We start from the raw sequence: 19,109 nt of genomic DNA on the forward strand, positions 1-19,109 counted from the left end.
TCTTGTTTAAGAAATCCTTCTCTATCCTGAAGTCAAAAAATTTATATATTTTCCTATATAGTCTTGTAAAAGTTTTATAGTTTTGCATTTTCCAGTTAAGTCTCGAATCTACCTTGAATAAAATTTTTGCATGGTATGAGATAGAGGAAGAACTATTATAATTTTTAAAAATATGGATCACCAATTTCCCCAGAACAATTTATTAAAAACTGTTCTTTATCAATCTACCCATCCACGCAGCTGTCGTAAGTGTGTGTGTGTGTGTGTGTGTGTGTGTGTGTGTGTGTGTATAATTCTGCTTCTAAGCTCTTTGTTTCGTTCTTTAGTTTATCTGTATACCTCTGTATAAATAATATACGGAATTAAATAATTCCAGGTATCGGGTAAGCCAAAACCCTCTGCCTGCTTCTTCTTCAAGAGCTTCAGGTATTCTTGGCCTTTTTCTCTTTCTTATAAATTTTACAGTCAGCTTGACAAGTTCCACAAAATGTCTGTTGTACTGAATCTCTAGATCAGTATGGACAGAAATGACATTTCTTTTTGCTATGCAATTTTTTGAAAAGAAAAAATTTTTACAGTGAATAAATATGTATCTACTACTTAGATTCTATAATTTTCATTTTAGGATATTTGCTTTATCATATAGCCACCTCTCTATTTATCCATTAATCCATTAATTTATTACTGTATTTCAAAGCTGCAGACACTTCACCCTTATACACATCAAGGTATTGATTTTTACATATTTGTTTCGTATTTGACTACTTAATCTTATAGATGAACATTCACATAATCCTCAAATAAAGATATTTGGTCTTTTCTGTAACAAATTTATACTGATCATTTAATTTTCTGCAATTAGAAATCTCAAAAATAATGTTAATAATAGTGATGATAGTTGGTCTTTACATCTTATCCCTAATTTTTGTGCAAATGGCTTAAGAGTCACTATTCAGTATGATGTTTTGTGGTTGATTTTTGGTAAATGGCCAATTATATTAAGGTAATTTTTTTCTAATTCCACTTTTACTTTTTTTTACTGAAGATGTCTGGAAATTGTATCAAATTTATTTTCAACTTCTATTAATGTTACAACACTTTACATTTCCTGTGTTGATATGATGATTTATATTGTTAGATTTTTTAATGTTAAACCATCCTTATATTTCCAGAATCAATCCTACTTGATTTTGGAATATAATTAATTTTCACTCCTGGATTCCATTTACTAGTATCATATTTTCAATGAATCTATATGCATAAGATTTTCTCCTTTCATGTGATTTTTACTAGTTTTAAGACTCTAGCTACTAAAATAACATCTACTTGGAATAATTAATATAAAATAGAGCTTATCTATTTTCTGATAGGTTAGGCAGAATTCAGTTATAAAACCAGCTGGGCCTGGTGCCTTTCTAAAGGAAAGCTATAAAAATACATTTTATATTTTTGTGATTATTGGTTTATTCAAGTTTTCTTCTTCTTAGACCAATTTGAGTACTTTATATTTTGATAGGAAAATCCTCCATTTCCTCTAGCTTTTCAAATCTACTGCCATGGAGTTGGCATACTATCTTTTTAAAAAAATAATTCTTTTAATCTCCGTACCTCCTTTCTCATTTTTAACACTGTGCCTTTTTTGTTTCTATCTCCTCTTTTTTATTTCTTAATGCATCCTTCCATGGGGATATTCACTTTTGCCTGGTTAATTTATACACTTTTACTGCATTTGGCTGGGATGAGGAGTTAAGACTAGACTTTCCATTTCAATAAAAATACATTGAATTTAGCTTAACTCTTCTTCATCCTCTCCTTTCTATTTTGTTTTTTGGCTGTTCTTTTCTCATTATTTTGAATATTTATTTTCAATATTTGTTTTTAACAATAAGAACATTTAAAACCACACATTTTCCACTGCGTACCATATACTCTGCCAATTCAATATCTGAAAATTTATTCTGCAGAAATAAAAGCATTCGCATATAAGGATATAAAGCTCGGGGTTGCTTGTTATATCTTTTTTTCACAGTGGTAAGCAAACAAGCAAAAAAACACTCCCACCAACTCCCGATACAGCTTAAATGTCCACCAGTACTGTAACACTTGTCTAAGTTATACTATAGGCTCACAGCATAAAATTATCTTGTTATTTAAATTTTTGTACATTATCTCGGAGGGGCAATTTTATTGTACATAAAATATTATTATGTGTAAAACAAAACTGCAGAATAATGTCATTTGTAGAATTCATTTTTGAAAAGACAAAAAATACAAACACTAAAAACTATTTGTTTACACACACATGTATCTGTATATATATATTTATGTACATTTTAGATGTGAAAGATAATACAGTTGACCCTTGAAAATCATGGCTTTGACTTGCATGGGTCCATTTACATGCAAATTTTTTCCAATAAATAAACAGTCAGCCCTCTGTATCTTCAGGTTTTATATCCACAGATTCAACCATCATGGATTAAAAATAGTATTTTTGATCTGTGATTGGGAATCCACAGATGTGGAAGACCAAATGTATGCTTTCTTCTATGCCATTTGACATAAAGGACTTGAGCATCCATAAATTTTAATATCCATGGCGGGGGCGGGGGAGGGGTCCTGGAACCAATCCCCCACAGATACTGAGGGATGACTGTAGTTAAGTTTTAGTGGTGTCAAAAGTTATATACAAATTTTGACTATGCGGGAGTTGGCGCTCCTAGCCACCACATTGTTCAAGGGGCAACTGTGACTCCAACCTACTTGGTTACTTTAAAGGAACACATCAGATGTGGTAGAAGAGAATGAATCTATTATTGTAAATCTCTGTATCATTTAACTTGTTTAATTTACTTCTGTAAATTAAAACATACTATTAAAAAGAGAAAAGGCTATTGACACTGCTATGCAATTCTGGTGTTAACTTTAGGAGCCTATTTTAAAATTTATTAATCTCCCTGCATTATCTTTATCATAGCTTTTCTATCACATTCTTTGCAATATGCATCATTATGGTGAAAATTTCTTTTAAATAAAAACCAATTAATGGGTTAAGACCTATTATCATTTTCATTTTGATATCTCCCTATACATATTTCTATATAACTATGTTAATGATTATTAAAACTCTGGGTTGCTATTCTACAAAATCTCTAGAAAGCCTCCTGAAGAATTTCCTTCAATAGTACACTTGTGGAGAACTGGAGGAATAAAAATACTAACCAGGTAAGAAAAGATAAAAAATAAAATAAATGAAAGGGGGGGTATTCCCTTATTCCGTAACACAAAAGGAAAGCAACATTAGTTACTAATTGTGAGAAGAAAAAGGATTTAGGATTATGAGAAGAAAAGCCATTTGTATACTGCACAAATTGAGGTGTTAGTGAAGTTAGATAAAACAAAATAAAAATAACGGAAGAATGAACAGTACCTTTTCCTTGTGATATTTTCTTGGTGGTGGTTTGATGGTGGTAAGGAGATTCTTCCATATCGTGATCAGATTTTGAAGGAGAGGAGAGTGAAGTGTCACCCCATATGGAGGAGGAAGGTTCCCTTTCTGGGTGCAGTGGTCCTTGAAATTCAGCTATATGGTCAGCCGAGAAGGGCATATTGCCAGCCACTGAAGTGAGGGATGGAGCACCAGAATCTGATTCTGGAGAAGAAATTCTCAAACCCTTGGGCAGAAGTGATTTGGTAATATGCATGTGGTTATAGAAACTGTTTGAAGGCTGTTGGTATAAGAGATTATAAAGGGGGTTATGCCATGGAGCACCACTTCTATGTAATACTTACTTTGAAATAAGACCAACTTTTTTTTAGTAAATCCCCACGAAAACCGATTTTTGTTTGCTTGTTTACAGATGAGACTGCATAGTTCATAACAACTCACCATATTACCATTATAACTAATACAGACACCGAAACAGAGAGAAAACAATAACTTGTACATTCATTATTTCCCACTAGGTAAAACCAACAAGCTGAATATCAAAAGCACCATCATGAAATATGACAATATGAATAATGCTCTTGGTTAGTTCACTGAATGAGTACACAGAAAGAATATGAATTACAGCAATATATCAAGTTAAGTAAGAACTTAGAAGGCAAAGAAGTGAACTATTCCAGCCGTTTCCATCTAGGGCATAGAATCTAGTTGCAGAAAAATCATTATCTTCCATAACCTGTGGGAGCAAAAATACAGTGCAACACTGTAAGTCAGAAAACAGTCCAGGTGCTCACCTTCCGCTCTAGACTGTCCTCTCCATCTGTTGAACTGACACTGTCATAGAGTCTTGTCCTAGAGGGCCTCTGGCGTCTGTTCTTCACAGAGAGCTGGGCTCGAGTTTTCAGTGCTTTTGAATCCAGGCGCTCTGTCTCTGGGACTGCTTCATTCAAGTCTAAGAAAAAAATGTTGCAAAATAATCAAGGAGAGAAACCTTGGAAGAGGACTGACAGAAAGACTGCAGATATTGATGACAAAATCTCAAGGTTATCAGTTAACATCAGGCAAGAAACAGGTGACAACCATGATGGCCTGATATCCCATAGATAACAAAGAAATCAGGCTGATCTGGGAGAAATATACAAAGCCTAAGGGAAAAAACCAACACTAACCATGACCAAGGCAACAACAAAAATCTAACATCAAAAGAGCATAAGAACTTCCTACAAGATAATTATAAAAAGCACTGATTTGTATTTATTTATGTGTATGTGTGGTGGAGTGTTTGATGAACAAATATACAAAAGGACAGCATATCGAAGTTGGGAGATCTTAGAAATCAAAGATAAAATCCTATAAAAATCAGGAGCCAGGTCAAGTATAGGCAACAAAAGGTGACAATCAGCATAAATTTGCTATAGCAAAATTTACTACTAAGACTTTATCTTTTTACATTTATCTTTTCAGAGAGGCAGTCATTAAATAGTCATAATGTTCGAATTAATAATTAAGTCCCCCCGGATTTAAATTATTAAAAATAAAGCAAATAACTGAGTTGTAAAAAAATTAATACATATTGATATTACTAGAATAAAACAATTTCTTACAGTAGCATTCCCCCAGGAAATTCCTTTTCACAGTATTAAGATATGTTCTAAATATATTTATTATAAAACCAAAACAAAGAAACACCTCAGGTTGTACATCTCTTACTTAAGGAATTTAGCACCTGGCATACGGGTCTAACAAAGAAACATATTTTTCCCTAGAAGATATATTCATTGAATGACAATATTTGTAGAAGGTTTTGATTTTTCATTTCTTATATTTGAAAGAAAAGTGAATATTAAGAAAAGTCAGACCATTCAGGTTTATATAAAAGATAGCTAAATATTTTCTAATTAGTTGTCTGTTTTTTACATGTCAATGGAGAAAAAATAATCTCCTTGATCACTTTAATATCCTTCTTCCAATAAAATCTAAACTTGAAGCTACCCATTAAGAGTTCATTAATTGTGATAATTAGGAATAACCTTATAAGCTCTTGTTTACATACAAAATCTAGAAAGACCAAATACATGAAAGCAACAATATAATTACATATACTGCATACATGCGTACTTTACAAACCTTTTCTATTTCATATTTGGACTGTGCATTCTGTAACACAAAGCACTGTCAAATAGACCATCTCATATGTACCTCACCACAACTCCTAGGAACAAGTATCCTATTTCTTCTCCTAAAGCTCAGACAACTTGAGTAACTTGCCCTCATCTCCGTAGCTAGTTGATGAGCCTCCATGATTATTCTAGTTTTTTTTTTCTTTTTTTTGATTCCCAGGCTACTATTCTGTGCTTTTCCAATGTAGCTGGTGTTAAACAAGTTACTAGAATAAGATTTTAATGCCATTAGAGTTCAGTGTCTTCAGTTGTAAAATCACATAGGGTGTGATTAGTCTAGGAAATTCACTTCAACAGGCTACATATAAATACTATCATTAATCTTCCGCATGTGTTAAGAGAGCATGAAAGGGAAGACTACAGAAAAATAATTTCTCAGGTGATTTCTTGTTTGGTTGATTTAATAACAGCTTTGATTACTTGGTGTCAAAAAGACCTAAGGAGGAAGCTCATTCTATTTTAGTAAATATGGCTATTTTTGCAATAGAATCCTCGTCCTGGCAGATCCAGCGTAGCACTCAAAATCCAGGATTGCAGTAGTTACTCAATCTCTAGGTACTGAACAGAAAAAGTGAGGGAAGCAGAGAACGACTTATTAGCAGTGTTTAGAGTATAGAGAATTTATTCGGGGACTTCTGGCTCCATCACTATTCAGTAATTTGTCTGGTACTGGTGCCCCAAGATGGCAATCTGGTATATCTGTTTTAATATCAGTTAGCACCGACTAGAAGAAAACCACTGAAGTAGTCACATTAAAGATGAAGTTAGCCAAAACTAGAAAAGCAGTGCCTTAAATCCTTTATCCAAGTGGCCAACAACACATCCAATTCACAATTTCTGAGAGTCTGAAAACAAAGACCGCGGGGCTACTTTACAGTAGTGACCCATGGATTACAAATCAGTTATCAATATTCTATCCTGAGAAAAAAAAATTTTAAGTAAAAACTGGAAAAAATGGTATGTAGCTGAGAACTTTCACTTCGTCAGCTCTTATGCCAGAAAGACGTTGGAGAGTGCCCCGGGAGACACTACAAGTAACATCTCCCTTTGGAGTATTAGAGGCAATGTATGAAACAGGAGGAAAATGTGTACCAGACTTATGCTGCTGGGTAACCAGAAGACTAACCTGTCTGACTACTGGAAGCTATCTTTTTCTATCATGTCATATAAGAATCAGGATATTATAATTCAAGAGAACTGTAGGGATCCTAGCCTGCTTTCTTCCTTAAATAGGAAAACCAAGGCTCAAAAGTTACCAACTTGTCTACTAACTGTATCACACAGTTAATCTGTGGAAGACAGTGGAGGGAGTTCAGTCCTCAGAAACCTATCCTCCTTCTAGAAGGTCACTCACAAGTCTGAAAGTAAACTTCACAAGTAATTTGCCTTCTTTAAATCCTCTTTTTTCAGTCTTTTTGTTCCAACCAAAAATACACGTCAAGGGCCATCTTTGCAAAATGCCCAGAAGCATATAGCACCAGAGGGGGGAGAAAAAACTGAGGGATTTCACTTGGTTTTATATTTATCCAAGAAATAAAATTCTTACATAAAAAAATTTAGCTGTCATTTTGTGGATGGTGATGTGGCAGGAGAACTCCAACTGGCTCGACGTTTCTAAGTTATGTGCTACTAAATGTAAGGGCGTAGGTGGCCGTGTTCTCTCACTGTCATTCATTCTCTTCAGAGATCATCAATAGCATAGCACTGCTTTTATAAACTCGAGACTCTGGGTTCTTCCCCTACCTCTTCTCTCCATTGTATCTTGCTCCGTTGTCCATAATAATCAGAAGAAAATTTCCTTTCCCTTTCTCCTTTCTTCTCTATTCTTTCTTTCAGACCCTCCAGTCTCTCAAATAGCCTATCCCTGACTCAAATTCAGCCAGAAATACAAAAGAAGAGCAGACTCAAGTGAATCAATAAATACAGAGAGACAAATACAGAAAAGATATAAAGTAGCTAATGACAGAGCAATTTTGAGTGGGTGGGACTCCTCTTCAATATACTTTTATCTTAAGAATAGTTTCAATATTGCTTCGAATTGGATTCTTTAAAAGAATTTAATGGATTCAAATACGATTTGAACAGTTGTTATGAAAAAAGGTTCTGTGAAATTAGGATATTATATATCATATTACAGAGATCGGTTCCCTAAAGTAATGCTGTGAGTCATTCAGTTTTTTCACTAGATTGACGTTATTTTTGACGTAAATGGAATGCTGCCCACGGATCAGATATAGGCGGCAAGGGAAGCAGGGGAATGGAACAGCATAACAATGGGGTCTGCTCCGCATTCTTATGTGCATTATTCTCCTCAAAAACAGTCAGACCTTATACAGATCACACTGCCTGGCTTGTGCTATTATCAACTGAAATGCTGAGCATAATGAGACACTTGGTGACATTTTAAAACTTGAATGCTATCTGCATATCATTCACAGTCACTGCAAGTTCATAAAAGACGGGCTCATGGGGCTTTTTGGGTTCATACGTACGGCATTCGGAGGCAGGTCACATGGCTCACGGGGCAGTGTAAAATGGTTAACATGGGAGCAGACCTGGGGTTGGTCTTCCCTGAATCCAGAGTAGTGGCTCTGCCACTAAATCGGGCAATTTGCCTAAACTCTGTCCCTCAGAATCCTCAATGGCAGAATGGGCACGATAATAACGTAACATAATAATAACTGCATTTTTATGAGGACTAAATGCATTAAAAGATATACAAGTGTTTAGAATAATGACTGGTACATAAGCCTTCAGTAAATGTGTTTACTGACATGAAAAGGTTAGCAAGAGAGTCTTAAGTGACTAAAGCAAATTGCAGAATAATAGGTACATACATCTTAAATATTTAAAAACAGCAACATAAAATATATTTTCTAATGGTAAATATATGCATATAATTGCATAGAAAAAAACAGGAAAGATACACTTCAGACTGATAATGGTGGTTACCATTAAAAAAGGTATTAGATTTGGAGATTTGGTCAACAGACACTTCACTCTTATTTGTAACGTTAAAATTTTTTGCATTATGTATTTGTTTTGCATTTATGTATTACTTATGTAAAATTAGTTTAAAAAAAAAAACCCCATATATTCAGCACGTTTTCTTTTACAGACATCTTAATTCCATTCTAATCCGATAGCTTTGGCGTTTTAGGACTTAGTATTCCCAGATATTGATATTAGCCCAGAAAACTGTCAAAATCCATGTGACTGTCATCTTGCTCCATGTGAGGAAGCTGCTATTTCATGACATCTATGGAGACTGTTTGCCTGCCTCGCTACTTTATCAATTGTCTGATGATCTGGCCTAAACAAGGCCTGTGACTTAGCTTCCAGTAACTGCTTTGTTTTAGTAACTATATGGGGAAGATGTCAGAAATGGTCTTTGAAACTGAGTTACACGACTTGAGCTCATCTTATGACAGCACTTTGGTTAGGAACCCATCCATGGGCACTTCTCACTCTGAACTCTATTAACAGTTGCTTTCTTTACATAAAATCACCTAAAAGCTGATAAATTTTATACCCCAAGCATTATCGATAAAATTTTAGGAAGCTGATTTCTTATTGTTTCAAAACAAGCAGATTACTGCTGTTTCCTAATCTTTCAATTAGGTCTGACTTTACTGTTGAATGAACTATACATTTCATTTGCTAATCTTTGACAAATATTAAGGAATTCCTTTTTTTGTCATATAATGCAATCTCAAAACTATCTATATGGCTGTCGAAGCCTAATTTGGTTATTTGTTTTAGTGCAGTGCTTTTCCAATGCAGTCTGATACCCAGCTTAGCCTCCCTTAGTTTAAAGTCAGCTTATACTCCTCTTCTCAGAGGGCAGTGAGGCCCACATTCCACTGTCCGTATCCTAGCAGTGACTCTTTAGTGATGTCATCAGATTGCCCATAGAGGGAGTGGCTGCAAATAAGAAAAAAACTATGTGAGAAGACCTAAATTCCACTGTATATCATTTGAAACACTTCTAAGAGTTGCTTGATTCAGACTGTGAAAGGGTACAGAATTTAGATTTAGACAACAGGGAAAGGCATTTAAACATCTTAGGAGTCCTTCAGTGTCAGAAGTCTTTAGAATCTGATAGAAAAGATCTGCATAACCTAAAATTCAAAGAAATATAAAATCTAACCCGTGGGCAAACTGGTTGGGGACTGCAGGCCTCTGTGAGAAGGACTATGAGGTCAAAGGCAAAAGTTGGGTCTAAGAAGGTGAGATATGTAAATGTCCTCTTCCTGCCATTATAGTGTCTTTAACAATAAACAAGCTTCTACATTTTCACTCAAAGTTGACTACAAGAATCTAATCAGTTTCTCAGTCAAAAATCTCTGGGTATTAGTAATCCCATCTACGCTAATTAGGCAACTCCTCAAATTACATATTTTGATATAACAGCTTCCTTGATAAGAAGGAAGAATTCAGGTCTTATGCCTTTGGTAGAAAATACCCTAAGTTACCTGAGATGACAGTTGTTGGCTAAGGAAGCCATGGGAAAGTATCTTTCGACAACAGTAAGACTTAGATATGTACAGCATTAAAAGATTTAAGACAACTTAGTTCACAATACTTGTAAGTGCAATGTAATGCATAAGAATTTCTTAAGTACTTATGAAGACTGTCAGCTGCTAGTAATAGTACTTAAAAAGGAAATTAAACATAACAAATTTATAAATGTAATTTTAAATGTTTAGAGATGCTCAATTAGCTAAAGTTGTAAATAGAAACTAAATATTATTCCAAGTTCCCTTAATAGTGATTTGCACACCAAATTTAAAAATTTAAAAAGCTAGGTTTTTCATAACATAACTTGAATAAATCAATTTTAAAACCAAAATAGAGATCCAAATGACTATTTTTATGCCCCCGAGCCATTCTGTTTCATCAAAAAACTCACAAGCAATAGAGTTTTTCAGTGCATCTACATTCCAATGTTGCTTAAGTTTCTTCATAAGTGAAATTTCCTGCAGATCTCAGACATAATTACTCTACCAGTATGGAAGAGAATATTACTTCATGTCCACCCAAAGGAACTCAGTTAAAACCTGATGTTAGTGCCCCGCATTAATTTAAAAAAATAAACCTTAAGGATCTAGGTACTATGACTACTGAAACAATATGGTTGGCACATTGTTCAAAACCATATACACAAGAGAATTTTCTAGTCCTAATTCCAGAAATAGCTGTTCATCATTGAGTTTTAACTTATAGATGCTGTAAAACACCTCATATTGATCACGTTTTCCTCTTGGCTGATAGATAACTTAAGTGAAATCTATGGCCCACCACAGCCTTTAAGAGCCCACACACGTACTTCATATACAAACCCCTCCATGCAGCATCTTATCCTTTCTACTTTTATATCCCTTCACATCCCAGCTGGTTCTTTTAGTTTACCTTAGCATAACTACATGGTCTCTTCCAATCTGTATAATTAGAATTCCATGCTGAACAAGATCATATTTATAAAATGTAAGAAACATTTCAGAATACAGTTATCTTGTAAAGTTTTCTTGAAAAGGGGCTATATCCCATATTGGGTTAAAATTGTCTTTATTTCCAGAAGATCATAATCTACCTTATATTACGATTACAAGAAAATGAAACTCAAAAGCCAAAGTGAAATATAAAGTAGCCCACTTTTCCTAAAATTACAGAAATTACTAAGCTTAAGTTAATTCTGACAAAAATGACTTTCCTATCAAAACTGTTTTAGATAGCTTTCTGTATTAATACATACCTCGGTATGACTAAAGAGTCTGGTGACTTCTGTGAACTTACACGAAGATGCAGTGAAAAATATGAACCAAGGAGAGTTGTCATTTTGTAACTAAATACTTCCTTTTGAATGTCTTGTTGATTTGGCAAAAAAAAAGGCTTAATGACTTACACACAGATAGATGCAAAACTTGCACAAAACTTGACAGGCAATTTAGGTGCTTTGTTTTTTGAGCAAGAGGACAGATTTGGGCTTTAATGACATGCCAGAAAACAATCGATAAGTATAGATTTCTCGTTCATTTGGCTTGTTCATTAAAATTTTCCATAGTGATTTACTGGGAACATTCACTCTTTAATTAGTGCAATTCAATATCTCATGGTCAAAATTATTTATCAGGGATTAGTTATCGAAAATAATTTGTTCAGCTAAAATGAAAATCGTGATTTTCAAGCTTTCTTTATCATGAATTCAGATATTTATATCTACCCCAGAATCCTCCCCCGCCCCAAATGAGAGCAACATGACAGCATGGAATAATTACCTCATTGCTCTGTATCTAATGCTATTGTATAAGACATTCCAGATAATGTGGTGCAAGCATTCTCTTTCCTTTTAATGACTTTCCATTTAATGAATTCTGGATTTAATCATGCCTTTAACCTTATTTTAAAATTCTGGGTTCCAATACTAAAAGTGAATACTGAATGTACTCTCAGACTCTATCAAGAAATAAATCGAAGGCAGTGGTGGGGTCTGGACTGGCCTCATAGCCACAGGTATCTAAAAAGAGCCACTAACACCGAGGGCTCAGGGAAAGGCAAAAAGGACAGAGGCAACTAATGATTACAGGCTCAGCAGAAAATGATATCTCAGAGGAGACCAATGGCCTCAGGGACTTCATTGGTGTAAATGTCCACCTAGTGCTGGCTTTTTTTTTTTTTTTCCTTATCAAATCTTAAACTAATAGTTTTAAGCCAAAAGAAATTTTTGTGTTTTTTTTCCTCATTCTTATCTTTCAGTTATACTAGTTAAAACTTTCCTATTTTAAAATATTTTATTTGTACAAAAATATATACCATATATGAAAGTCACATAGAAAAAGGAGGAAAAAAGAGATGCCCATGTACCTACCATCAAGCCTAAAAAGGAAAATTTGTACTTTTGAAGCTCATTCTACGCTCCATTCCAAGTTGTAGCCCCCGTTTTTATCTCCTAGTTATTCCACAAAAGTATCCCTAAAGAATATACTGATCAATTTTTCTTGTTTTTTTTTTAACTTTACACGCATGGTAATGAACTCTACATTATATTCTGCAAATCATATTTTTGGTTGTTTGCTCAACATTAGGTTGAAAGGTATGATGACTAGGATTGTTTTTTTACTACAGCTACGATGAACAATGTTGCTGTGCATTTTTGAACACATCTTTTGGTAGGCACTGGCAAGTTTCTAGAGAGCATACATACACACAGAATTAAACTTATTGGGCAAAGAATTTACACATTTCCCATTTTGCTGAATAATACCAGACTATTTAAACAAAAATAGTTGTGTGAGTTTACTTTTTTCCCTACATATGCTAACAATCAAATATTACTGTGAAACTATCTTTGCCAATTGTTTTATTTTACAAATGAGGTTGAATGGTTCTTTATGTTCAGCAACCTTTGGGTTTTCCTCTTTAGTGAACTGATTGCTCCTGTGTTTTGTCCATTTAGTTGTGTTTTCCTAAGACCAGTATGAGTTCTTACTATATTCTGGATAACAACCCCTTTTCTTGGTTATATGGGCTACAAATATCTTCTCTCAATTTTTGGTTTCTCTTTCCATGTCTTTTGAAGATCAGATTTTCTTAATACTACTGATGTCAAATTAATCAAACTTTTCTTATGATATGGAATTTTTGCACCTTAAATCATATAAACATTCTCCTAGATTTTCTTCTAAAAGGTTTATATATTGCTTTTCATATTTGAGACTTTAATCCATTTGGAATCAGTTTCATAAATGATATGAGGTCGGATCCAATTTCACTTTGTCCCATGTGAATGGTTAATTTTCTTGGCACTATTTGTTAGTTCATCCTTTCTCCACCAATCTGCAGTGTCAGTTCTGTATTATTTTCAAACTGACATAAATGGGTGTCTGTTTCTGGACTTGGCTCTGTTGTGCTGGTCTACTTGTCTATGGCTGAGACTACGCCACACTGTCTTAATCACTATTACGTCACAGTGAATCGTGGCATGTGAAAGAACAAGTTCCTTCAAATTGTACTTCTTCAGGAGTATCTTGACTATCCTGGGCCAAGCTGTTCTTCCATATATGTTTTAGAAACAACTTGTCGTCTAAGGAAAGGAAAAAGGAAAAGGGAAAGAGAAGGGGAAGGGAAGGGAAGGGAAGGAAGGAAGGAAAGAAAGGAAAGGAAAGGAAAGGAAAGGAAAGGAAAGGAAAGGAAAGGAAAGGAAAGGAAAGGAAAGGAAAGGAAAGGAAAGGAAAGGAAAGGAAAGGAAAGCCCTGTTTAAATTCTAATCAAAACTGTATGAAATGTATAGATTAATTTGGCATAGGGGTGTTTTTATAACAATGAAGCATCCTACTGATTTACATAGGTCTTCTTGAATGTCTTTCCACAGGTCTTGAGTTTCTTTTGTTAAATTCATACTGGCTAACTTATCTTCTTTGTTGCTATCATAACTGGTATCTTGTAAAAAAAATTACATTTTGTTTGTTAGAATGGATTGATGTCTAATGATTCTTAGAGCTATCCACCCTGCTAAAGTCTTTAATTCTAATGACCTGTAAACTCTCGAGTTTTCTTTATGTATTCAATTTTATTATCAGTGAATAAAAATTTTGCTTCTTTCTTTTCTATAAATATGTCATGTGTATCTACATACATATATACATACATACATACACGTATTTATCTCTTTTCCTTGTCTAGTACTTGCTAGGACCTCTAGGACAACACTGAATAGAAGTAGGAATAGCATATTTAGTGGTAAAATGTTAAAAGTATTTTTAATTTTAAAGAAAATTATTGATTTTAACATTTCACCACTTCATAAGAAGTTTGAAATAGACTTTTGTTAGCCTCGAATCAAGTTAAGAAAGTTCCTCGTATTTCTAGCCTAATAAGCTTTTTATCATGAATAAGTATTCAACTTTATTAAATGTTTGTTTTCACCTAATGAAATGATTATATATATTTTCCTTTGGTTAATGTGTAAAATATATGAGTTTTCCAATGTTAAACTAACTTTGTGTTCCTTAAATAAATACAAGTTGGGTATGATATATACAAAATATATTTCTGGAGTCAGTATTTATCTTTGTGAACAAGTAGATTATTTTTTTCTTAATGCAGAGAATCCTGGCCGGCCAGTGGTATTCACTCTGCTTACCTCCAAATGAAGAACTCTATTCCAGAACACGACTGTGTTAGATAAGCTTAAATCTCATAAAAACGTATTAACTCCATCTCTATATTCACTGTTTGTTAAATATATAGATCTGTACTCCATTAGATACACAGAAGACCATTCTCAAGGCATTTGCCAGAGAGTATGACCTTTAACGTATTGCCACTCAATATTTATTAAAAGCTCATTTAAGAACTTCAATACTTATGGTACATCATAGATACATTTGTTTGTTTTAAATAAAAAACAAAATCCTAACTCTTTGAGGATTTTTATCAACTCTTTACTCAATAATACAGGTCACACTGTAATTTTGGAAGATTTTTTTTTTTTTCCTTCATTTAATTGTAGTAGGGACTCATTCCCAAACAAAATAGTCATTAACTTCACATGAAACCAAGAATGAATTGTTTTTAATAAAATGAAGACAGGCAATAAGGCTGTCAGGCTGTCCATTCAATTTCAAATACAAGTTATAAGGTATAGCCACTGATACTTTTTCATGTTTAGAAATTATTTTGTCTTTATTCAAGCGAATGTTTTTAATCATGCTAATGAAACTTATTTGAAGAGAAAAAATTTTTTGAAGAACCAAAATAGTTGGATGAATATCTTAATGAATATTTGGTCCATCCTCTCCTGCAAATATTCTAAATGATATCTGTAGGTATCCACAAAAATAAGAAGAAAAGTTAATATAGGGGAAAATAAATTTTAGAAAGTTCCCACTTGGTTAATGCAAAAGAAGGCAAGAAAATAGATAAAGAAAGATGTTCTTTTTTTTTTTTGGTTAGATTATAAACGAATAATAGTAAGATGTTAGATTTAAACTCAACATATTGGTAAATACATAGCAACTTTCTAAATTCATCTTAGAAATAAACATTGAGAAAAATTTTTTTAAATTTTTTAAAAATAAGATCGAGAGACTAATTAAAAGTAAAAAAACTATATGCTACTTACAAAAGACATAGAAAATTTGCAGTAAAAGGATGGGGGAAAAAAAGATGTACCATACAAACGCTAACCAAAAGAAAGCTAATATAGCTCTTCAAATATCGAGCAAAGTGGACAATAAGGTGAATTACATAACCAAAAGAAGAAACAGAAAATCCACAATTTTAGTGTGAAGTTTTTTTTAAAAAAATCTCTTTCAGTAACACATTCTAAAAGTTTTGAACATAGTTAACAAATTCGACCTGACAAATATATGACAGAGCACCTGAGCACCAAGCTAGGTCAGCAGAGAGCTAGGTACCATCACATCTTACCCACCTTCTCCTTCCAGTAATTTAAATTGCTTTTACTGAACACTACATTGTGTATTTGTGTGATGCCTTTGGTCTACACTAAGGGTCACTATGAGAAACTGTTCTAATACAATCATCAATCAATCTATTGTAAGGATGTTATCAATATTAATATCACTGTCTGCTCCAAATCATACATTATTTGTACCAATAGTTACACTTCTCTTGAACAGATGGTTTTTTGTTTGTTTATCTGTTTGTTTGTTTGTTTATTATCTTATGATCATTGTGCAACATGTAATAGACAAGGGTTTCCATTTCCTTCTGGCAACTAGAAAGCTTAGAGCCAAATTAAAGGCCTAGCCTCCGAAATAGTGTAAGTATGTTATATATACTTGCAGCATCATTTCTGTTTCTACACTGTCCTCATCCTCATTGTTCTCCCTTATCTTGCCACTCACTTTCAATTCACCCTAACCTGTCATATAGAAGTGTCTAAGTTACTTCAGACAGTACGTGAATGAAGTATAAGACTTTAAAAACCAACTGGTGGGGAAAAAGGCAGACACCCCTAATGACAGTTGGTTACTTCCCTTTGCTCTTCCCAATAAAGACTTTATTTAAGTCTGAGTAAATTCCACAGAAGTAATTCAACTAAAAAAAAAAAATCAAATTCCATGAAAACCAATAAGGTAACAACTAGGTCACAACAAGCAAATGTGGTTTGGATGGGGCCTGATGACCAGAGAATTGGCTAGCTTGACTATCTAAGCAGACTCAAGAGTTCTAGTGACATGTCCACAAGTCTTGGGTTTGGGACTAAACATACTGGATTCAGGATTCAGGTGCAGACTACTATTTTAGGGATCAATTTTTGGGAAATCTAGTGCCTTATTAGAGCAACCAAACCATTCTGGGGAAAAGGAGTAAAGGAAAAGAGAGGAAGCAAGATGGCATTATTTTCATATCCTTATACTCCTATCTCTGGGATACTCTTAAATCGCCCGGGAAGTAGCTAACTACAACACATCCAGGATTAAGTAATTAATTCCAGCCACATTCTACTCTGAAAGTCTCGACTTTCCTATAATCTGCCATCTTGAAATTTAAGTGTTTTTCTTCTTGCTCAGTTGTGGTTAGAGCTAAGGAACAGTAAGTAATTAAGGATAAACTGCTTTAAATAATCCTGAATGTTCACATGTTGGGAAAAAATAACATGCAATATCATCTAACTGGTGGCCCACTGGCTGAGTAGATGGGTATGAGAAGGGAGAAGCACTAGGTAGTAATAGCCAAACTTCACAGGGATCCTTGGACTAAATTTACAAAGCTACAAGTGCCCCAGCTCCTGTTATGCCTTAGAATTGTTAGTGGGTCACAATGCTTATGGAATTAAGTATAAACTCTTCCTCAGGCATTCAAAGCCTCCATTTACTCCAAGAATACCCTATGACATAAACTTTAACATAAGGCCCTGCCTTTAAAATAGTGTCTAGAAATCAGGAAAAACTTATTCTAATTTTATTCATTTCCTCTTCTTCAAATTATCTCTCATCTCTTAAAATGTTTATATCATGTATTCATTTGTCTAATATCAAAACCTTTATCTTTCACAATCTTGATCCCGGACACCTTACAAATCATATACCTTACTGTATACTTAATAGGGCCAAACACCACTCTTTTAATTAGTAATCACCCTTCCTCTTACAAGTCAGAGTGCCACAGGCTTTTGGTCTTCAAAATAATTTTTTTACAGGTATTATACTTAGTTCTCACCTTTCGAGATAGGAAAATCATAACCTGCCTTCATACAATTTTTACCAACATTCCTAGTTTTTCTTTCAGTATCTCTAAGAAATATGTATAATCTTTCTTTAATAAACAGGCTTTAAAATATTCGAAGCTGAAAACCGTATCATCATAAAGATCCTGGAATATCTGGAAGCTTAGAAAGAGCATGTTGTTTAAGTGACTTTTATAGGGAATCTAATCAAACTAAGACTAGAACCCTTTTTTTTTCCTACCAAGATCTCTCTGATATGCCTGTTCTCTGCTCTTAGTCTAATCCTGACTTAACTAGCTGGGCAGCCACAGACATACCTAGTCATTTCAGGGCACTTGGATAAGGTAGACCAGAATTACTTGGTCATTAAGAAATGACACACACGAAACATGGCAGTAGGGCAAAATCATTATTTTTCACATCCTGGAACACATAAAATAATACTTGACTAGCACACTGGTGTACACTAGAAGGGACTTAAGGTTTATTATGGCTCTTGGTGAAAAAAATAATTGTTACATTTGCTTTATATAAGAAAAAGTATTAGAACATATTAAATAATAAACTTGTATGTATAATCAAAAATTTAATGAGATACTTGAGTGGGCTCAGTTTGGAAAGCAAATCAGACCTGGACAGTCCACAGGAGGTGGGGAGGCAGAGGACTGTGTCTAAGGGGCAGGAACTAGTGGAACTGACTGCATCTGCTGCACCATCCTGTTGCAAAAAGGTATGTGTTTAGAGGGAGCATCCTTAAATGCCAAATGGCCTGTGTTTGGTCCACAGTTTTATTTCCTCTTCTAAACCTCTAGTACTTCAGCGTTCCCTAGCAACAGAAGCAAAGGATCAATTTAGAAAAGTGCTTTCCAGAGCATTGCTGTCTAGCTACTGACCAAGCCATTTAGTTTATGTGATCAAGCAACTGAAATTCAAGGAGATTTTTCACTGACTGTCCTCAGCAGCAAAACTGGAAGAGCGCCACTTGATGTGTATACTACTAATGTCTGAGATGACTGATTCTACCTCTACTGCGCAAGCATGCACTGGTTTCAGTAAGAATTAGTACTCTCCGCATCTCACTGTGAACGGACAGTGTTGCTAGGGAAACTGATAATTACGTGGCAAAACAGAGGGTGTAGAAGAGAAAAAGGGTTCAGGAGAAATATAAGGTTTTGATCCAAATCAGCATGTTAATAATATAGTTTTTTGATCTTCTGTAGTCATATAATTTAATAAATACCATTAATTATATGTTTGACAAGATACAGATTTCTGAACTGAATGA

General features: G+C 34.1%; 1 protein-coding gene across 10 annotated transcripts in view; it reads right to left on the reverse strand.

The window, feature by feature from the left end:
- The window catches only part of PPP1R9A (protein phosphatase 1 regulatory subunit 9A), a 262,803-nt gene that overhangs the window by 30,900 nt on the left and 212,794 nt on the right, over positions 1 to 19,109 (reverse strand). For 5 of the 10 annotated variants that reach the window (XM_039878060.1, XM_039878059.1, XM_039878055.1 and 2 more), the window contains 2 exons: positions 4,243 to 4,400; positions 3,431 to 3,728 (listed from right to left, as the gene is read on the reverse strand). In XM_039878060.1, the coding sequence (XP_039733994.1) occupies positions 3,431 to 3,728; positions 4,243 to 4,400 (456 nt within the window). The remainder of the gene's footprint in view (positions 1 to 3,430; positions 3,729 to 4,242; positions 4,401 to 19,109) is intronic. The other 5 variants (XM_039878065.1, XM_039878064.1, XM_039878063.1 and 2 more) reach the window with 2 other exon arrangements.

The sequence above is a fragment of the Pteropus medius genome, unplaced genomic scaffold (assembly GCF_902729225.1).
Source record: "Pteropus medius unplaced genomic scaffold, Ma_sr-lr_union100, whole genome shotgun sequence".
In the NCBI taxonomy this organism is placed as follows: Eukaryota; Metazoa; Chordata; class Mammalia; order Chiroptera; family Pteropodidae; genus Pteropus; species Pteropus medius.